General features: G+C 53.7%; 1 protein-coding gene across 3 annotated transcripts in view; it reads right to left on the minus strand.

The window, feature by feature from the left end:
* The window catches only part of NR6A1 (nuclear receptor subfamily 6 group A member 1), a 74488-nt gene that overhangs the window by 7814 nt on the left and 48366 nt on the right, over positions 1-18308 (minus strand). For 2 of the 3 annotated variants that reach the window (XM_082775547.1, XM_082775545.1), the window contains 6 exons: positions 11792-12022; positions 9813-9868; positions 7682-7839; positions 6363-6590; positions 5462-5716; positions 350-471 (listed from right to left, as the gene is read on the minus strand). In XM_082775547.1, coding sequence (XP_082631673.1) covers positions 350-471; positions 5462-5716; positions 6363-6590; positions 7682-7839; positions 9813-9868; positions 11792-12022 — 1050 coding nt within the window. The remainder of the gene's footprint in view (positions 1-349; positions 472-5461; positions 5717-6362; positions 6591-7681; positions 7840-9812; positions 9869-11791; positions 12023-18308) is intronic. The other variant, XM_082775546.1, reaches the window with a different exon arrangement.

Raw genomic sequence — 18308 nt, forward strand, 5'->3', positions numbered from 1 at the left:
ATGTCCTCTAGGGAAGTTTCACCAGTCCCTCTGCTATGGTCTGACTCTGATACTGGCCCAGTTGCTACATACATAAAATGGCACAGGTACCATCCTCAGTGTCTACACCTGAAGGCGATACAAATGACTAAGCAAATGAATTCCTTCACTTTCAGAACTTCCCCACGCAGGTACGTAGGTATGACACTGCGTGGTGCGCTGTCTGTACAACGGCAGAGTTTCCAGAGCCCACATCTGCCCCTGGGTTTCAGATCCTTCCCTCCCATTTTTCATCAGGGAAGCAAAGACTGTTCAGATTGTTTCAGACAATTTCTCTGGCAGGACTGGGTCCTCCTCTTCATTGACTCACCTTGGTTTAGGAAGTTAATGGCTTTCATGCACGCATACTCCTCGTTGCTGACCTTCAACTGGTTAAATTTGCGAAAGAGGTAGATCAACCGCTCCATCACCTCCATCCCCTCTTCACTGAATCTGGAGGACAGAGACCATAAATGAACACCTTCAAGACACAGTCCACACAAGACAGGTAAGAAGCTTATTAAAATAACTTCAGAAATTCTAAAATTTTGCAATGGAATTCAAAAAACCTTTGTCAAAACTGCTTCAAGTCTGCTGGGACTATTAAGTTGAAGTAGAAGCAAGTGTTTCAGTTCATCATCAGCCTGTTCTGATGGGGATTAAGGTTTGATGGAGCCAGCAATGTGCAGCACCTTCTTGTGTGCTTGTAGGCACACTGCTTTGCCTCTCTACATTTCTATTTCCTCAGCTTTCCACCAGGATAGTGCCTTCTCACCCCACTGGGCAGGCACCTTTCTTCAATTTGTATTTCCTGCCACCTGCAGCAACTGAATTTATCCCTGCAAGTGGCCAGCAGAAATACTGAGGCATCCTTCAAGGCGTGCTGTGTCCCATACAGCTGGACAATACCGCTCAGCCAGCCCGGGGGGTTAGGCTGGGTGCTGTTGTACAGCACGTTACAGGGGAACACAAGTTCTCTGCAACAGACATCTAACCTGATGCCCAACTCGTTGGCTTTTTTCTTTTTCTTCTTTTATTAAACGAAACCCTCCATTTCACAGAGCTGCTACATTCATTTTATCCTTTTCTTACAAAATCAGGGCAATCAGCAAGCTTTGGCTCTGCCCAGGGCTTTTCAACACGAGCAGCACAGCACCAAAACACAGCTGCAGCAGTGGGGAGGGCTGCAGGAACAGGGACACCAGACCCCGCTGCGCAGGAACCACCTCCTGTTGCCAGCAGCAGACGTGCCCACAGTTTCTTTTACCCACACACTGCTATTGGAATTGGCTTTGGTTATATACCAGAGAATGACACTGCCCCGTGCACAACAGTGGCACCCTCAGTTATCTAACGGACAGGTGAGGGAGATCACCTCCATCACCTCCCCAAAATTCCCCCGGTGACCGACAAAGGTCCCATATTTCCACACAACCCCACTGACTGCCCGTGTGTTATGGGTTGCTAATCTTTGTCAGCTGAGAGCTTCCTGAAGTGAGACACCACAGTAAGGCTGGGAGCTTTTCCCCAAACACAAACATGCACAGAAGCACAAATAATCCTTGTTACAGCGAGTGAAACTCCAGGTTACAGACGCCTGCCTGCACGCCAGAGGAGATTTAAGGCAGAGGCAGAACCTGAAGGGCGCAGAGCAGCTCCCGGTGCCTGCAGGCGATGTCCCACGTGTGCAAATGGCCAGTACCAGCCTCTCCTGAGCGCCTCTCACTGCGATACCACCGGTTTCAAAGAAACCATAGATTGCATAAATCCTGAGAAGTGGGACAGAAGTGTTTAGGCAAGCTTCAGCTGCGCTCTGGCATTGTACAGCACAAAGAATAAGAGCACAGCCAGAAAGCCATCTCTGAATAGAACGAAAATAGAACCCTTTTCACTGAATAACACCTTATTTTGGCATGTATGTTTGTTTACTTCAAAGTTATTTGTAAAATGCATGGTGCAGTTTGGCCTCAGAGAAGTGAAAACAAGCTATCTGAACTTCAGGTCAATTCTTCAGGAAAGTAATATTGTAAGTGATGAAAGCCTTGTCGGCTAATCTAAAGTTGTACAAGTTTCCTTGCTCTCAAGTTAACATTAAAAATCTCGCAGGTGCAAGATTGCAAAGCTCAAGAAGTTAATGAGCACAAAGACCACTCAGTCGTCTGGTGGGTTTAATTGTTTTTAGAGCGTGCACATTTTTACCAGCCACTCATCACTTCATAAATCCAGGAGAGCTCTTCTCTCATTCCTGCAGTTGAACTGTCTTACTTTTCTGTGCATACTTTCCTCCCCCTTCCAAACAAAGCTGTTCTGTTTTTCACAGCCCTATTTCTTCCTGAGGACTGACTCCTCCACACACTTTTCCTCGCAGTTTACACCAGGCGAGGTTCTGGCTATGGGTTATCAGGATCAGCTGGGGAGAGGGGGAAGGGAAGCGGTATCAGGAGAGTGCTGGGGGAGGTCAGGAATCTATTCATTTCATAGTCATCTACAGAAAAACAGCACAATAAAAGAAAACATTTGATCCAGCAGGCCACAAGAACATTCAGCCCATTGTTAGAAGCGATTAAAACACAGGAGCTCATCCCATATGTTCATTTGTCACCTACCTAAACGGTAACATTGCTCCCGGCATTTTGTAAATGAGACTGAGATTTACCCCAAAATGCCAGACGAGCACTGCTTCAATTAATTTTTCCAACTGGCTGTAAGACCAACCTTCAGTTTGTAATAATCAGCGAACACCAGAATTCAAGGAAACTGAGGTTCTTCAAGGAAAGCCTCTCCTTATGAGTCCCCTTACAGCTTTCACGAGCACGGGTCCCACCGCACGCAGCTACGCTGGGGGCAGCCACCACCACGACAGCTGAGACCAAAAGGGCACAGCTCAGATCCCTCATCTGTGCAGCTTCCCGCTAAATGGCTTTTTGGTGCCATTTTCCCATTTTCCCTCATGACAATTAATACTTGAAAAGCTAAATCAGGAGAAGAGACTACAGAAACGTCGCCCTCCCGAGCACACCTATTTTCACCCATGTGCACGGGTCTGCTCTGAAGGCCTTTTGAGGCTGCGGGCTTTGAATTGCCCCTTTCTGAAGGGCGAGGATTCCTCCTTTGTCTTATTTTCTTACCTCTCGCTCATATTTATCCCAGCCCCAAAATGAAACGCACACTTCTCTTTAGAGGCTCCGACCAGGACAGCAGGAACAAAGGGCGGGCTGAATAGAGGAACAAGTGGCATTGTGTCTTGCTGTGACCCTCGCTGCTCCTCGCAGGAGCGGCACCAGATGCGGGATGAATGGCTGGGCCGAGCAGGGACCTGCCCCAGGAAATGAGGCACCTGGGGCCAGTCCTCGCCTCCTCGTGGCCGTCCCGAGTCAGCCTCCCGGGCTGTGAGAGAGGTTCACAAAGGAACCCCGTGAAACTGCTGGGTGCTGGGATGAGCGAGCACACGAAGTGTTTTAAATCTCTGCTCACCAAGCACCCAGATCCCCTGCGGACTCCTGCAGAACTGCCAGGTCTATCAGGGCACAAACAGGGCAAATGGCAGAGGGTGGGCAGCAGTTCAGTCTGCTGCCAAAAGAAGGACCTGTCTGGCACTGAGACTACAGAAGAAAGAGAAAGGAGAGAAAGGGAAAATAGGGGAAAAAAAGAAAAAGACGCGAAAAATCATCACCATGGCCAAAATGATAAATGAAAGGCAGGTTCCTCAGAACATCAGATAGTACAGGCTATGGAAAAAAAAACAACAGCTAAGTTGCAACATCTTCAAATTTATGCAATCAAAACACTGAGATAGCAATTAATAATGCAGACTTTGATAATAAGGATGACCAGCTTTGTGAACAATCGTTCCACTGGCCCAAGTGATTTTTAAAGACCTTCTGTTCTGGTAACCCTGACCTCAGGGTTACCCAAAGTGTCAGATCGGTTAGTTTTACTCTCTCTGCAGCAAAGGCAGCTTGCAGAGCCGTGCTGCAGGAAGACAGCCTTGCTAAGGGAGAACCATCCTCGAGATGATCTAACCAGCACCTGTTTTCTCCTCCAACAGCTGGGAAGCCTCTGACTGAGCTCTCTGCTCAGCACAGGATGGAGCCCTTCTGTTAGAGCTGCTGTTAGTTTAAAAAACAAAAACAAGAAATGGACTACATCCACGCTGCTGTTTGTTTTTGTTTTTTTCCTTATTTGCAGCTTGATTTTATCAACTTCATCAGCTTTTATCAAAGAAATTAGAAAAAAAAAAAAAAGTATTTTTAAAATGTACTGAAAATTCTTAGAGATATAGAGAAAGCTCAGGAAAAAATAAAAAGAAATGGGCCACTCACTGGGAAACACAGAATGTGAGTGGTTTTCAGCTGCAGGAAGCCCCAGAGACTAGACAGAAACAAAACTATCAGTCTCAATAGAAAACACAAACTGATATCACGGGATTGGTCTGAAATATATTACAAGTCTCGCCCTTTTTCTGTGCACAATTCCAAAAGAATGCTTCCAAACATGATTTACCTTCAGCTGTCTCTCCACAGTCTGAGGACCCAGGTAAGTCAGTCAGTTTGAAAATTTAGAGGAATTCTAAGACAAGTCACCATTAAGAGAGGCTGAAATTGAAACCCTAAGTCTGTATAAAATTCATGGGGATGCGAGCGATAAGGACAAACATTTCAAGTTAAATAAAATGATATTTTAAAAAGACACTACTTAAATGGAAATTACCCTTCAGGTCCAAATACAAGAGACTCAAAGCAAAGGTGCATCAGGCTTCCTAAAAATGTTTGCGCAGCTGACCACCACTTATCTTCTACCTGTTAGAATTGCTAGCATAAGTCTGAGGAATAATTTTCAGAAACACTGAGTCTATGCAAGGTGTGGGTCCTCACCAGCCGCAGGAAACAAGCCTGTGATTCTTACCAGTTAAAACCTGCTGGTTTTATAAATACAATCTCACAGTATTGTTTGAATGAAGCCTGCAGAGAAGACACATACATGTGCACCCACTTTTTCGATGTAACAGATTGTCACATTTAGTGAATGTCCTACCTCCCTAACTGCAGATTTTTAAAAGGTTTCCTGGGGCACCTAAGAGGCTCTTCTGAAGGCATTTGGACCTAAGGATTGCAAGCATGAGCAAGAACAGCATGTGCCCTCCCTGCTCCGGGGACATCCACTCCAAAAGCACGACCAAAAGGAAACTTCCGACAGCATCATACACCGCCCTGAAAATGCAGGTTTTATTCAGCACTGACTAGCCGCGGCCCCTGTCACATACGAAGTCTCAAGCATTTGTTCTCAGCATGGAATAACCTTTCCTTGAAAACAGAAAGGCAGCAGCAGGCGAAGCACCCACAGGGCTGGTGGGGCTGGGAAGAGGCGCCTGGCCACCCTGCTCGCTGCCTGCCCCCCATCACCACACCACGCTCCCTCACTGGGGCTCAGCCCAGCGCCTCACCTGTGCAGCTCGTCATCAGAGGGAGAGTACTTGGAGGTGACATCCGCGAGGTCACCAAAGATCTGCTTGCTGTAAACAGTCAGCGAGGAAAGCAGGATCAGCTCCTGCCAGGTGGAGCTGAGCAGGCAGGTATAGTCCTTGATCGAGAGTTCACAGAAGAACGGCAGCTTCTTGATCCAAGCAATCTGCCTGAAAAGCAATTCATCCGCCAGACGACACAACAATGCAAACAGCTCTGCCTGAGTCACTTTATACCTGCAGGCACAGTTAATATGAAGGCATAGAAATAATTAAAAACATCGAATGACATAATCTGACAAGGCACTTGAAAAGCAAGGAAAATGTCACCGGAATTGGTGTGCGAGCGCCCGGCATGCCGGTGCCCAGAGTGTCACCTGGCGGTGGGAGCAGCGATTGCCAGAGCCTGCCGGGGGCTGGAGGCCCCCCCGGCAGCGGGGGCTCTCCCCAGGCAGGGGGCAGCTCGGCCCCAGCAGGCTGACCCCCTGGCTTTATTCCAGCCGTGTGTGCTTTTCCAGATACAGGGCTTATCCCCAGCCCTTCTCCACGGCTCGGGGCTGAAACCACCAAACCCTGCTCCCGTGCGGGCTCAGCCTGGCACGCACAGCCCGAGGCACCCCGCCAAGGTCTGCGCACCCCAGCGCCAGGGCAGGGCACAGCCCAGCATGGGACACGCTCCGGTTTGCTGCCTGCACTGTGGCTGCAGCTGCTCCCCAGGCGCTGCTCCCCGTGCCCCCAGGGCTGCGAGCACACGCCCGGCTCCCCGTGCCCCCAGCACCCTGCGCACACGAGCTGCAGGCGTGCGCACACACGGGCAGCCCACTGAAGGACAAGCTGAAGGTGGAGCTCGGGGCTGCCTCCCCACCACGCTGCGCACACTCACCCGTCTTCAATGAGCATCGGAGTGCCGAGTGGCTGCAAGTCCTCCGCTGACACCAGCTGATTGATCAGGCTGTGCGACTGGGGGTCCAGGCTGCGCGCTTGCGGGGGCATCAGAGCCGAGTGAGCAGAATAGCTAAAAAGGTGCGGGAGGTACTGATAGTGCATGGACACCGGCGTCCCAATATACTGATCCCTGAGTGCAGCGAATCCATTCAGCTCCACAGACCTACTAGACAGGGAAAAGCATTTTAATATACTACACGAATTCCACACAATTCATTAAAATGATAAAAATCCAGCTCCATCAGAAATGTTGATAAAAACAGAAAAGCAAAAAGAGAGAAGAGAAGAGAAGAGAAGAGAAGAGAAGAGAAGAGAAGAGAAGAGAAGAGAAGAGAAGAGAAGAGAAGAGAAGAGAAGAGAAGAGAAGAGAAGAGAAGAGAAGAGAAGAGAAGAGAAGAGAAGAGAAGAGAAGAGAAGAGAAGAGAAGAGAAGAGAAGAGAAGAGAAGAGAAGAGAAGAGAAGAGAAGAGAAGAGAAGAGAAGAGAAGAGAAGAGATCCCTTTGTGTTTAAACGCTACACTGGAAATAACAGCGTGCAGAGGTGCCTCGCGTTGCGCCTGACTCCAGCTAGATCCATTTAGCGAAGCACTGGGCTCTGCTGCCGAGCAGCCATTCTGAGCACAGCAGAGAGCTGACTGCAGCAAGCATTTCCACTCCTGCTTTCTTAAAGGGCCAGAATTTAGGACTGTAAATTAAGCAGTTTATACAGCCAGCGAACACAAATACCTCCTAGCTTACAATGCAACCGAAAGCAGCTGGGCTGCAAGCCCGAGATTCTTGCCGTGTTTGCAGTCAGATCCTGACTCAGGTGGCCAGCACTAAGAGTAACTGACAAAGTAACACCACCAATTAGCAACCTAAGTGGAGTTCATTTATTTTCAAAATCTGAGCACAGCAGAGAAAAAGAGCTTATGTAGAAGGAACAGTGAGACCTAATCAGGTTTCCATGATCTGCAGGGGAAAAAAATCAATGCAAATTAAGAACTCTATTTCAAATATCAGAATGTTAACTCAACATTGCCTTCTTTTTTCATTTACTCATTAGCATTTCACCTCTCAATCAATTATTTCCAATCCAGTGGCTGTCTTTCTAAAAGCGCATTTAGAGAAGTAAGAACGTGCAGGAAATGTGCAGTACGTTCAGGTCACATGAGGAGGTAATTCCAGGGTAATTTTTCCTACATTGATCCCGAGTATCACTCAGGGAAACAGGGTCAACATTACTGTAACACGAAACTCTTCCAGAGGTAATTCCCACCTTGAAGATGGAGTAGAAACAGGTGAAGGCTGGTTGCTCTCAGAAACTCCATTTCCAGGGGAGCTGTGGTCGCTGTCTCCGTTGTTGCTCCATGACATGTTTGCCTCTCCCTCAAATTCTTGTCCAGACATAATTCTTTCAATCTCTTCCTCCGATATCTTTCAGACATAAGATCATTACAGTTAGTGCCAAGCTGCTACTTTCACTGAGAAGAGAAACACGGCAGAGTTTCCATACACAAACACCCTGACTGTCCTGCCACATCAAACAGGGCTGGAACTGATCTGCGCCAGCAGAAACGCATCAGTGTCCCGAGAAATACCACACTCTCCCTTTACATTTAACAACATACATGAAAAATTCCAGGTACAGCTGCTGATCATGGCGACCTTCAGCTCCAGCAGTACAGCTCGAGTCATGATAACACAGTAGACAGGAATGGACACATGAACAGATGATGTCAAATACGCACGCAGCAACGAGCCATAGATCAGCCCCGTCACGCAGTGAAAAACTGGGGAGCAGCTGGGGCCGGTCCCCTGAAAGCACCACTCGGTACTGAGCAGAGGTAAAAGGCCAGCAGCAGGTGGGGCAGGCTCTGGCTTGGCAGAGCCACTGGGAGAGGCGCTGTGCTGAACCTGAGTTAGTCGGGGAACTGCTCATAGGGAATTGCTGTTCGCTGCTTTGTCCCCGGATAAGAACCAGGCTGCACCTAAAGATGTCATCAAGCACCTCATGCTTAAAACAAGTATTAGAGAGTAAAATTTATGAAGCTAAAATGGACTGAAAAAAAAAAGGGAATTCACTGCTACGGGGTACTGGAGAGACCAGAAGTAGGAAGGTTCAAGGAGCTGGGTAGGCTCCAGGAGCAGGCTTGCATCGATAGTGATGAATATGCAACAACATTTTGGGCTTTTTTCATATATTATGTGCGAGTACCTCAGCATGGCTGTCACAGAACATGGAAAGACCTCGAGTTAGCGATCTGCAAGACAGCGCAGTGAACTCTGAGTGTCATTTTCAAGAGCCTAACATTGCTTAAAGAGTTTATTCCAGTCCTGACAGACTCACATGGGATTAGGAATTAGTAACCGATGTGGTTGTAAACACAGTGTTTGCAAACAGCAGGAAATGCTGTACCATTTCTAAGGGATTTTTACTTATTTATTTGAGCTGTCTCCCTCCAGATTCTGACTGCCAGCAGGGCCGCACCACCTAATTCTTGTTTTCTCCTTGGGCAGTCACAGAGGACCTGAGCTGCCTGGCCCCTGGCTCTTCACATCTGCCATTCTGCGCTGGGGTGCACAGCACTTTCATAGGTGCGCTGTCACAAAAATGCTTCCAGTATTCTTTCTGTTTTATTAAAATAACCAGTAAACTTTTTAAAGGCTGCTTTTCTAGAAACAAGCTGGAAACAGCCATCATTTCTCAGGCGTGCGGGACAAGCTGCTGTGCTGAATTACCTCGCGTTTTACAAGGCATCTCCAGACAAGCTGCGCCATCAATCACCGAGACATTTACTGGGAGCCCCACTTGCAACAACTTAAGAAATTGCAGCACACAGCCCGCAAGATTTACTGGGAGCTTTGGAGGGATTGAGGTCCTCGTGCTGCTCACAGAAGGCAGGCGGCTGCGCCGGCTCAAGCCACAGCCCAGGGATCCCAGGGTGTTCGTGCCAGCACCTGCAGCAATCCCCCGGGGCTGTGACGCGTCCTCTCCCCGCAGACAAGCGGGGCCACACTTTATTTACAAACCTACTGTTCATGACATGCATCTACCTGATGGGGAGCCCAATCCCCACCGGGCTGGCAGGAGGCACGTGCAGGGCTGGCAGGTTGTGCCACAGCAGCGCCGGCCCCAGCCCGCTCCCAGAGGCGCTCAGCTCGCTGCCTCCTCCCCGTCCCAGGGCACGCTGCTCGTGACTCCGGCTCCCAGCAGCCAGAGCCAGGAGTAATGGCAAGGAAAGCACTTGGAAAACACAGCTCCTGTGGACAGGACGTGCCTTCCCACCAGAAAATGGCCGGCCTTTCCCCTGCCACAGCAGAGGGAAGCCCAGCTGATGCAGAGGCGTGTGCCAAGGTCAGCTGAACAGGAGCAAGAGAACCCTGGAGACATTTCTGCATGTGCTCACCTGGACAGGCCCGATACTTTTGTTTCTGCCTCCTGGCATGCCATCCTCTCTGATTGCTGAAAGAAAACAAACAAATCTTGGTAAGGAACACTACCGTTTGGTATCAAAAAATAGATTCCTACTAACAGACTCCTATGAAGGAACACTCAGTGCTTTATCACATTGTATTAATTTGAGAGCTGGCATGTGGAGACCAACCCTCCTGCTCCCCCAAATAATTCAACAAATGCGCAGGTCTGCTAGAAACTGAAAAGCCAACAGCAGCATTTCTGATGCCACAGCACACAGCCCGGTGAGGCCACCACAAGGCACAGACACCGCTGATGCTGGAGACAACCCAGAGATAAAGCAGCTCGCCCCTGCGGCTGTTTCAGAGCGAAGCCCAATTAAGGAGACGATGCTGGAGCTGCTCCTGAGCTGCCCCTTCCCCAGCAGCCCTGACCTCAGAGCAGCCCCACAGAAGGGGACCTGCTCTCCGGCCCGGGTCCCCGTGTTTATCAGGGCACAATCTCGTTCCCAGCGGGCCGGGCAGACTTGGCAGCAGGCTCTCCCCAGCTGCACCATGACCTTGCAGCCGCTGCTGCCTCCCCGTGCTGCACTCAGGGCTGGGGGGGGCTCTCCAGGAACAGAAAATGGGACAGTATTTAAGGAAAAATTCCTCTACTGCACAAGTCTCGTGGTGTCCAGCAGCACCTTTCTGGTGTGGAGCATCTCCCTCTGGGGTATTTCTGCACCTTTTACAGCAGGTACAAACCTGGGCTGGTGCACCAGCCAGCCTGGGGCTCACCTCCCAGCCTGCCCCGGCCCTCCCGCACCGACTGTGCTCCATGTCCAGAAGCCTGGATGATGTGAACCGAACACTGCAGGTGTTTACCCGTGGCTGCAAATCCCTGCCGCATGCACCGACTGCTTGGAAAGCCCAGCCTGAAGCGCTTGCAAAGAGCCACGAGGCCTCAGGAGCCGCGTCCTGTCCCCGGGAGGCTCGGGCTGCAGCGAGCACCAGGAGCAGGACGAGCACCAGCGCGGCGGCCGGGAGATGGCGGCGCTGCCCCGCGCAGCTCTGAGGACTGCTGAGCGCCGGCAGCGTCCGTCCGGAGACACTGCCCAGGAAAATTTGTAATCAAGGCAGTCGGGAGATAAGCTTTCCATCTCACCCCCAAGATGCGTTTTGTAACAAAGACCCTGGTGGATCTGCAGTGAATTTATGGAGGTTTCAGTGCTTTTGACAGGTGGCTTTCAGGTGAGTTATGACATTCAAGGCATCGATAGCTACGTTTAACAAACATGACCCGATGCCTGTGTCTGGGAGGCTGGGCAGCAGTCCTGTAGCAGAGCCTGAGTCCAGGCAGCCCCTGTGCTACAGCAGCCCCTGCTTCTACTCAGCTGATTGTCATTAACCTAGGAAATGTCTGCTTTAAGGTCACAACCTTATTTCTGCAGATTAAAAAGTCAAAAGATTGGAGTGAAGACTAGAGACATGACTGAAATAAATCCCAGTCTAGTTTTTACTGTTAATTTCTGAGCTACTTAGGGTTTCTCATCCTGAAGATGATGCCACAACACTTCACCAGCTCTGTACGTCAGCCACGCATGGGAACCACACCACGGCTGTCCCCAACCCAGGACAGCTCCGGCTCTGGCCTCCCCAGAGACCGGGGCGAGCGGCTCCTGTGCTCCCAGACCCACGAGCTGCTCCGCTGGGGGCTGCGTGCCACCGCCTGGGGACAGGCAGCAGCCAGAGACACTGGCACTTGTCGCAGGCCAGCAACTGCAAGCCTCAGCTCTCACAGACACACAGAGCAACCCAACCTGGGCAGCCCGGAGCCCTCAGGAGCAGGGGTGGCAGAGGCAAGCCAAGGGTCTTAAGACAGGACAAGATTCATTTTGGTTTTGGTTATTTAGGGGGTCTGGGAAAAAGCAGATTGTGTCCCAGAAAGGCCAGCTGGGCCGTGCGGCACCCAAAGCTCAGGTTTCTTTACCTTTCCGGTTCATCCCCATCTGGAGGCATTTGAGCAGCCGGCAGTACTGGCACCTGTTGCGCTGCTTGCGTGACATGACGCAGTTCTTGTCCCGGCTGCATCTGTAAACCCGCTTGTTGCAAATGCTCCTTTTGAAAAACCCCTTGCAGCCCTCGCAGGAGATGATCCCATAGTGCAGCCCCGTGGCTCTGTCCCCGCAGATCAGGCAGGTTCGCTGCTCAACCCGGTCATCTGCAAGAGAAGGGAGAGGGCGCTGCGGTCAACAACCCGGCTTCCCCGAGCGACCCGACCTGTCCCTGAGGGACTGGAGTCGCCTTCATTGCCCACAGAAACCCAAACCTGCTCCGGGGACACGGAACCTGTCCAGGGGACACGGCCACCTCCTGGAGAGCCTCGCTGCGCAGTTCATGCGCCCACAACCTGAGCAAACCGCTACAGAAACAGCACCAAGGTTAAGCTGTTGTGACTCGATTTTACTTTTCCTGCTCCAAACCTTCGGAAGGCCTTTGGATGACAAAAATGTAAATTGTACGACCCCCAGCAATAGGAGCTGTCATATTAAATTCAGTGTCTTGCGGCTGTAACAGCCCCTGTGAGACAGCAGAGGGATGATGCACGGCTCAGCGAGAACCTCCGCGAGCACGCAGTAATCTTCATGGACGTGGATGTCAGACGGGAAGGAAAAAGTAAATGATGGCTGAAGCAACTGACTTCGTTAACCTAGATGTAGGCTCATTATCTTGCATCTGCACGGGGAGACCTAAATCCTGCTTCACATTAAAAGTCAGCCCCGCTAAAATCACGCCGCCACCGCACCGGCAGCCTCCTCCGGCAGATGCTGAGCCACCAGGAGCATTAACCCCTCGCACCCGACGCTCTGCCAGCCCCCACCCTCGTGCTGTAACCCAACAAAATCCTGCTCGGGGTGAACAGAGCTGTGCTGAGGACACGGGCACAGCTCGAGGGGTCCGCACAGACCTGTGCTGTGGCACCTGGCGTCTCCCCAGTGTCAGCGGGCACTGCGGGAAGCCTTGGGCACGCTGGCCTGAGGCAGAGGCCGCGAGGGGCAGGAAGGGCATCGCTGAGCTTCTGACAGCAGGGCTCCAGAACCACGCTGCTGCCTCAGACGGATCACTGCTGGCATTTCTTGGCCTGAGCACGATCTGCTGGGCAGGAAAGTGCAGCTCCCCCAGGCCCCAGGAGGTGGCAATGGCTCTCTGGAGCTCCCTGGGGCTGCAGGCACGAGGCACCCGGAGTCCAGCTTCAGCACCCAGCCTCAGGCCTTGCCCGCACAAGTTTCCCTGCTGCTGCCAACAGCTCGAAGCACAGAGCAGAAACCTCCCCACCCCAGGAGCTCCCAGCATGGCCACGGCTGAAGTGAACAGGGCAGGGCGGCACGTGGCAGTGAGCAGGGAAGGCGCTGGGTGGCAAAAAAACTGAGTGGAGAGAAGGAAAAGAGAGCACGAGCTCTCCTTCGAGCTCCCCGCAGCACGCCGCCGGGCCTTCCCCAGCCACGCCTGACCGGGAGGTTCCCAGCCGAGGATAGTTTTGTCTGCGGGGTTTTGGAGTGGCAGGACACAGAAGTGACACCGAGGTCCTCCCCGATACAGCCCCAGCAGTGTGACAGAGCAGCCTGGCTCCTTCCTACTGCAGAACGTCTGAGCTCGGTAGCAATGAGCGAGCCAGGCACAGCAGGGGCAGAGGAAAGCAGCCCCGGGTTGCACAAGCCAGCCCCAAATGTACACCAGCTGCTCTGACTCCCCAGCAGTTTTCCCCACAGCTTAAACCCAGCAGTGACCACAACCGATTGGTATTAATTTTCTAAAAGATTTACTGACGTGCGACATGCAGATTTGCATTTTTCTGCAAATCCCACCAAAATTGCGACGGAATCCTAAAACAAAGGCCTGAAGAAAGGCAACACAAACTTTAACCAACGCAGCCCTCCCGGTGTCACCGCCACGGGGACGCACTCCCGGCTGCGCAGGCCGGCCCAGCTCAGGGCTGTGCCCAGGAGCAGCAGAGGAATGAACGCTGCTGAAGGCTGCCCAGGCAGGGCTCTGCTGCCCGAGCACCTTGCCCAGGGAGGCCTGGGCACGGCTCCTGGGAGCTGCACCACCTCTGCTTTTTGTGCTCCCGCAATGTGGGGAGGTGTCGGGGATGAGTGTGGGGCAGCGTCCCCCCGCACAGCTGGTGAGGGGCATTGAAGCCAGGGCTCATCTCCAGGCGCAGCTTTTTGTTGTGGGAAGAATGGGGCCGTCGCCTAGAGAACGTAGGAAGCACGGAGGATTAAAGCGGCCGAGCACGGGACCCTTCCCCTGCCGTGCCCGTTCCCCCCGAGCAGGGCAGCGGCGAGGTGGTGTGAGCGACCCTCCTGCTTCAGGAACCTGGGGCTGCACACGCCTCGCCGCACAAGCTGCTGTTGGGTGTGTTTCCAGATCAAAACGCACACAGAGCACACAGAGCAGCGCTTCACGCCACGAACAAAGAAACAAACCCCCGGGGAACAGAGAAGGAGATGCCCGCGTACCCCGCAAACTGCTCCTCAAGCACAACTGGCAGACAAAAAACAATTGCCTACGGGAAGCCTTGGAGTTTCGGTGCTTTAAAAAATCCTGTAGAATTGTGATCCTCCTACAGCCCGCGGGTTTGCCAGCTCCTGACCTTTGCTATTTTTCACCCTGCTTAACGCAAGCTCCTTGTGCAAGCGCACACGGGGATTGCTGAGCTGAATTGCCACTGGGCTTCACGGGAATCGCAAAGCACGGGGGAATTAGAGAAGCCCTGCCCTGGGAGCGCTCCGAGCTCCCTTAACCTTGAAATTTCGCCGAGCACCAAGGCTCAGTGTCGGCACGGCCATCGCAGAGCACAGCAGCCTTCCCCCGCCCCGTCTGGTGGTGCTCATCTCCCAGCTCCTGACAATGGTGATAAGAAATAAAGCCGCCGGCACCGAGCTGCTCCAAAGAGCTTGTTTGTGGCTTGTCTGGGAGGAAGGGCTGAGCAAACACCTCTCGTTTCAGTTTTCTTGGTAGGTCTTACACGTAACGGACTCGTACGCGGGATGTTCGGGCTTTGTTCTCACAACCTATTGTAATGGGGGCCACTAAATCAAACAGTTGCTGCTACGACAAAAGCACTCAGAAAAATCTCAACCTCATCTTGAACCCTGAAGATTTTTATGGCTACTCCCTCACTAACCCCTCCCCAAAGCCACATTAAAGGACGCATTGTTTTCAAAGGTCATGGTAGGTTTCATACCACATTTTAATACAATGTAAATTCTGCAGGAATATTATGATGTTACACAAGAGTCACAGCGGCAGTGTGAGAAAGCAGAGGGACCTCCACTTGTCTGCGCGCCGTAAGGCAGGCGGTAAAAGCCGTGCACTTATTTCATAAAAGACTTTTCCTATCATCGAGATGAGTACTCGGAATCATTTTTAAAACAAAATTCCCATGAATTTCTAAGAAGAAATACCTTAGATTCCTGTTGAAGCGCTCAGCATTCAACTGCCTGGGCACATTTGTACACAGGCACAGAAAACACAAGCACAGAAAACATTAAAACCCATGAACGAGCATATAAAACACAGAGCAAATAAACTATCAGGACACGTGGTGGGTCCTCGGCAAGCCCCCGTCATCGCTCCCAGCGCTGCCACTCGTGCAAACAAGCGCTGCCACCGGGGCACTGCCCCTGCTGCTGCCTTCCGAGTGGGCCGGCAGCTCGTGGTGGGGACAGGAGGAGACACTGGTGAAATCGCAGCCACCTCCCAGAGCTGTGAAAGGTGCCGCACCCGTGGCTGTGCAGCAGCTCAAACCCGCAGCACGCAGCCGCCTGCGCGAGGTCTGCCCTGGGAGGCAGAGCTGGTGTCCGCAGCGTGCTGTTTGGGACACCGGTGCTGCACCGTGGAGCAGAAACAAAACCTACATTTTTTAGACTGAAGCAAGAAGTTAAGACAAAACCCACACCAAAGATCTGAAGAAGAGACCGTGCGGGGATTGAGTTTGGCTGGATGGGAGCAGGAGGACAAAGAAAGCCGCAGCTTTCAGCAGTGCCAGTGCACACAACTGAACTCGCCTTCCACTCAGAAAACCTTCCACAGCAAAGATTACAGGCGGCACCCAACACCGCAATTTATTAATAGGTTTAACAGCTCTTCAACTACGTATCGTTTCTTTGCTTCTTGATTAACTCGTCCGCGGACACGACTCCCGCAGCCCTGCTCAGGCGTTTCCACCTCCAGCTGCTCCGCAGCAGCTGCGTGGGGAGGGGCGCGGGGGGAGCTCCCCCACGTGTGTGACTGGAAGCCCAACACAACCCCGCTCGCCTCTCACCCCTGACGATGCCTCAGACACCAACAGACGTGTTGTGTTGAGACTCCTTTGCCCCTTATCCTTCCCCCTGGCTTCTTTCACGGTCGGCTTTTTGTTTCGAGAAAAACGTCCGGTTAAATTCAGTACTGAGGGGGAACTGCCCTGTTCCTGCACACTGCTGCCTCGAGCACCCCGCCAGCACCCAGTGCATCTGCCAGGGGATGAAGTGACCGACAGGGAGGGGCGGCAGGCAGGGACCACGTCCTCGGGCTGGCCCCCGGCCGCTGCAGGGCGCACAAAGCCAGGGGAGCTGCTGCCCCTCCGGCCTGCGCCGCGAGCCTGACCGGCACCAACCCTCTGCAAATGGAACAAAACCGTTTGTGTGCCCAGCTGTGATGGAGGTTAATTCAAACGGACAAGCCTCCTAAAGCCTCGGGGGAAAAAAAGGAAAAAAAAAAAAAAACAAAAGGGGTGGAAAAAGAGGTGGCCTGCAACGTCCTCCTCTCTGCTGTAAAAAGGTGATGTGCTACAGAGACACGGAGATCGGGCTCGTCCCAAAAAGCACCGAGCGGAGTGTGGGAGACAAAAGTAGGGATGCTGCGATGAAGAAACAGCCAGCACACCTCAGTTTGTTACCCCGTCCAGTAACTACATCCAACAGATGCAGGCTTATTCCACACTGATCTCGTTTCTGCGGACGGGTTCAATCAAAAGCAAACCCTCTTAAAAAGCCAGGGCAAGCACGGCTGTGCTTTCGCACAGGTACACAGCAGGGCATGCAGCGGATGCCCCCGGCCGGTGAGGGCTCACCAGCAGCACCCCAAGGCTCGTCACGGGGCTCCACGCACAGCCACGGGGCCCACACCGCAGCGGGTTCCCCGTCCCACGGCTTTGTGCCGCGCATGGGAGGCAGCCCTGCGGAGGCTGGCGGCTCGTTGGAGCCGGTTGTTTGACAAAGCCCGGGGAACAAAAGCCCGCTGCGCCCCGGTGTGCCCCGCTGGTTCTGAGGGGGGCACCCGCAGCTGCCGCCCGTGTCCGCGAGGCTCCGGGGCCGCTCAGGGCTCAGCAGCCGGCCCCACAGCACCAAACAACCGGCCCCAGCACCGCCACGGGCTCTCCATTCAGCTCCGGGTGAGACAATTTTATAAATCCATCGATTACCAAGCGGCACGGCTAACAGCAGCTTCCCTGCCCCAGCACATCTCGGGGGGAGCTGTCGGAGGGGCAGAGCCCCACAGAGCCCAGCGGGGCCTGGGCACCGCTCGGGACAATGCCGGCCCCACGCAGCCCGGCCCCGGTCCAGCAGCGCCCCGCGCTCCCTCAGGATCCCCCCAGGATCCCCGCAGGCACCGGCCCCGCTCCCCCCGGCCCGGGCCCGGCTCTCGGTGCCCGCCCGCCCCGGTGTCCCCCCCGCACCCCCCTCCCAGGCCGTGTTTCCCGAACAAAGGCTCGTGGGAGGCGCCCCCGGGCCCGCTGCCCCCCCCCCTCCCCAGCCCCTCAGCCCCTCACCTTCCCCGCAGGTCGAGTCCCGCTTCATCCCCCCGGCGCCGCGCTCCTCAGCGGGGCCGCCTCATGGCCGCGGCGCGGCCGGGCTGCAAGGCCCTCACCCGCCCGTCGCCGCCGCGGGCCGAGCCTATGCTAACGAGCCGTGATGTCACCGCGGGGCCCGGCGGGGCCGGGGGCAGCGGGGCCGAGGCGAGCCCCTCACGGAGCCCGGGGCCTGGGGTCGCCCCTCCGCCGCCCCCCCCCCGCCGCCAGGGCCCTGCTCGGTGCCCCCCCAGGCCCCGCGGTGCCCGCTCTGCCCCTGCCCCGGCCCTCGCCGTGAGGCACCGCCGCCTGCTGCTGCTGCCCCACGCCACAGGGTTTGGGCTTTGTGGTGTCCCGGGGCCGTGCCCAGCACCGGGCGCTTTGGCAGCAAGCTGAGGGAGCTGCTGCGGGCACTGCCGGTGGCCCCGAGGAGCCCTTTGGCCAAGCTCTGCTCGGTGGGGATGCCCCCGGCCCATGCTGAGGTTTCTGCAGGGCTCCGGCAGCCGGCATCGGGCGTTCAGTGCTGGCACCGCAGCCTCCACGCACCCTGCATCCGTGTTACACCGCGGCAGGTGTCTGTGGGTCACTTCTTCCACGTTTCTGGTTTTTAGGTTGCAAGACCTAAATCTCCAGACCGTGTTGGTCACATTAGAAACGAGGGAAGGGCCGATGA

This window comes from Aythya marila, assembly GCF_965140915.1.
Source record: "Aythya marila genome assembly, chromosome: 19".
Taxonomy (NCBI): Eukaryota; Metazoa; Chordata; class Aves; order Anseriformes; family Anatidae; genus Aythya; species Aythya marila.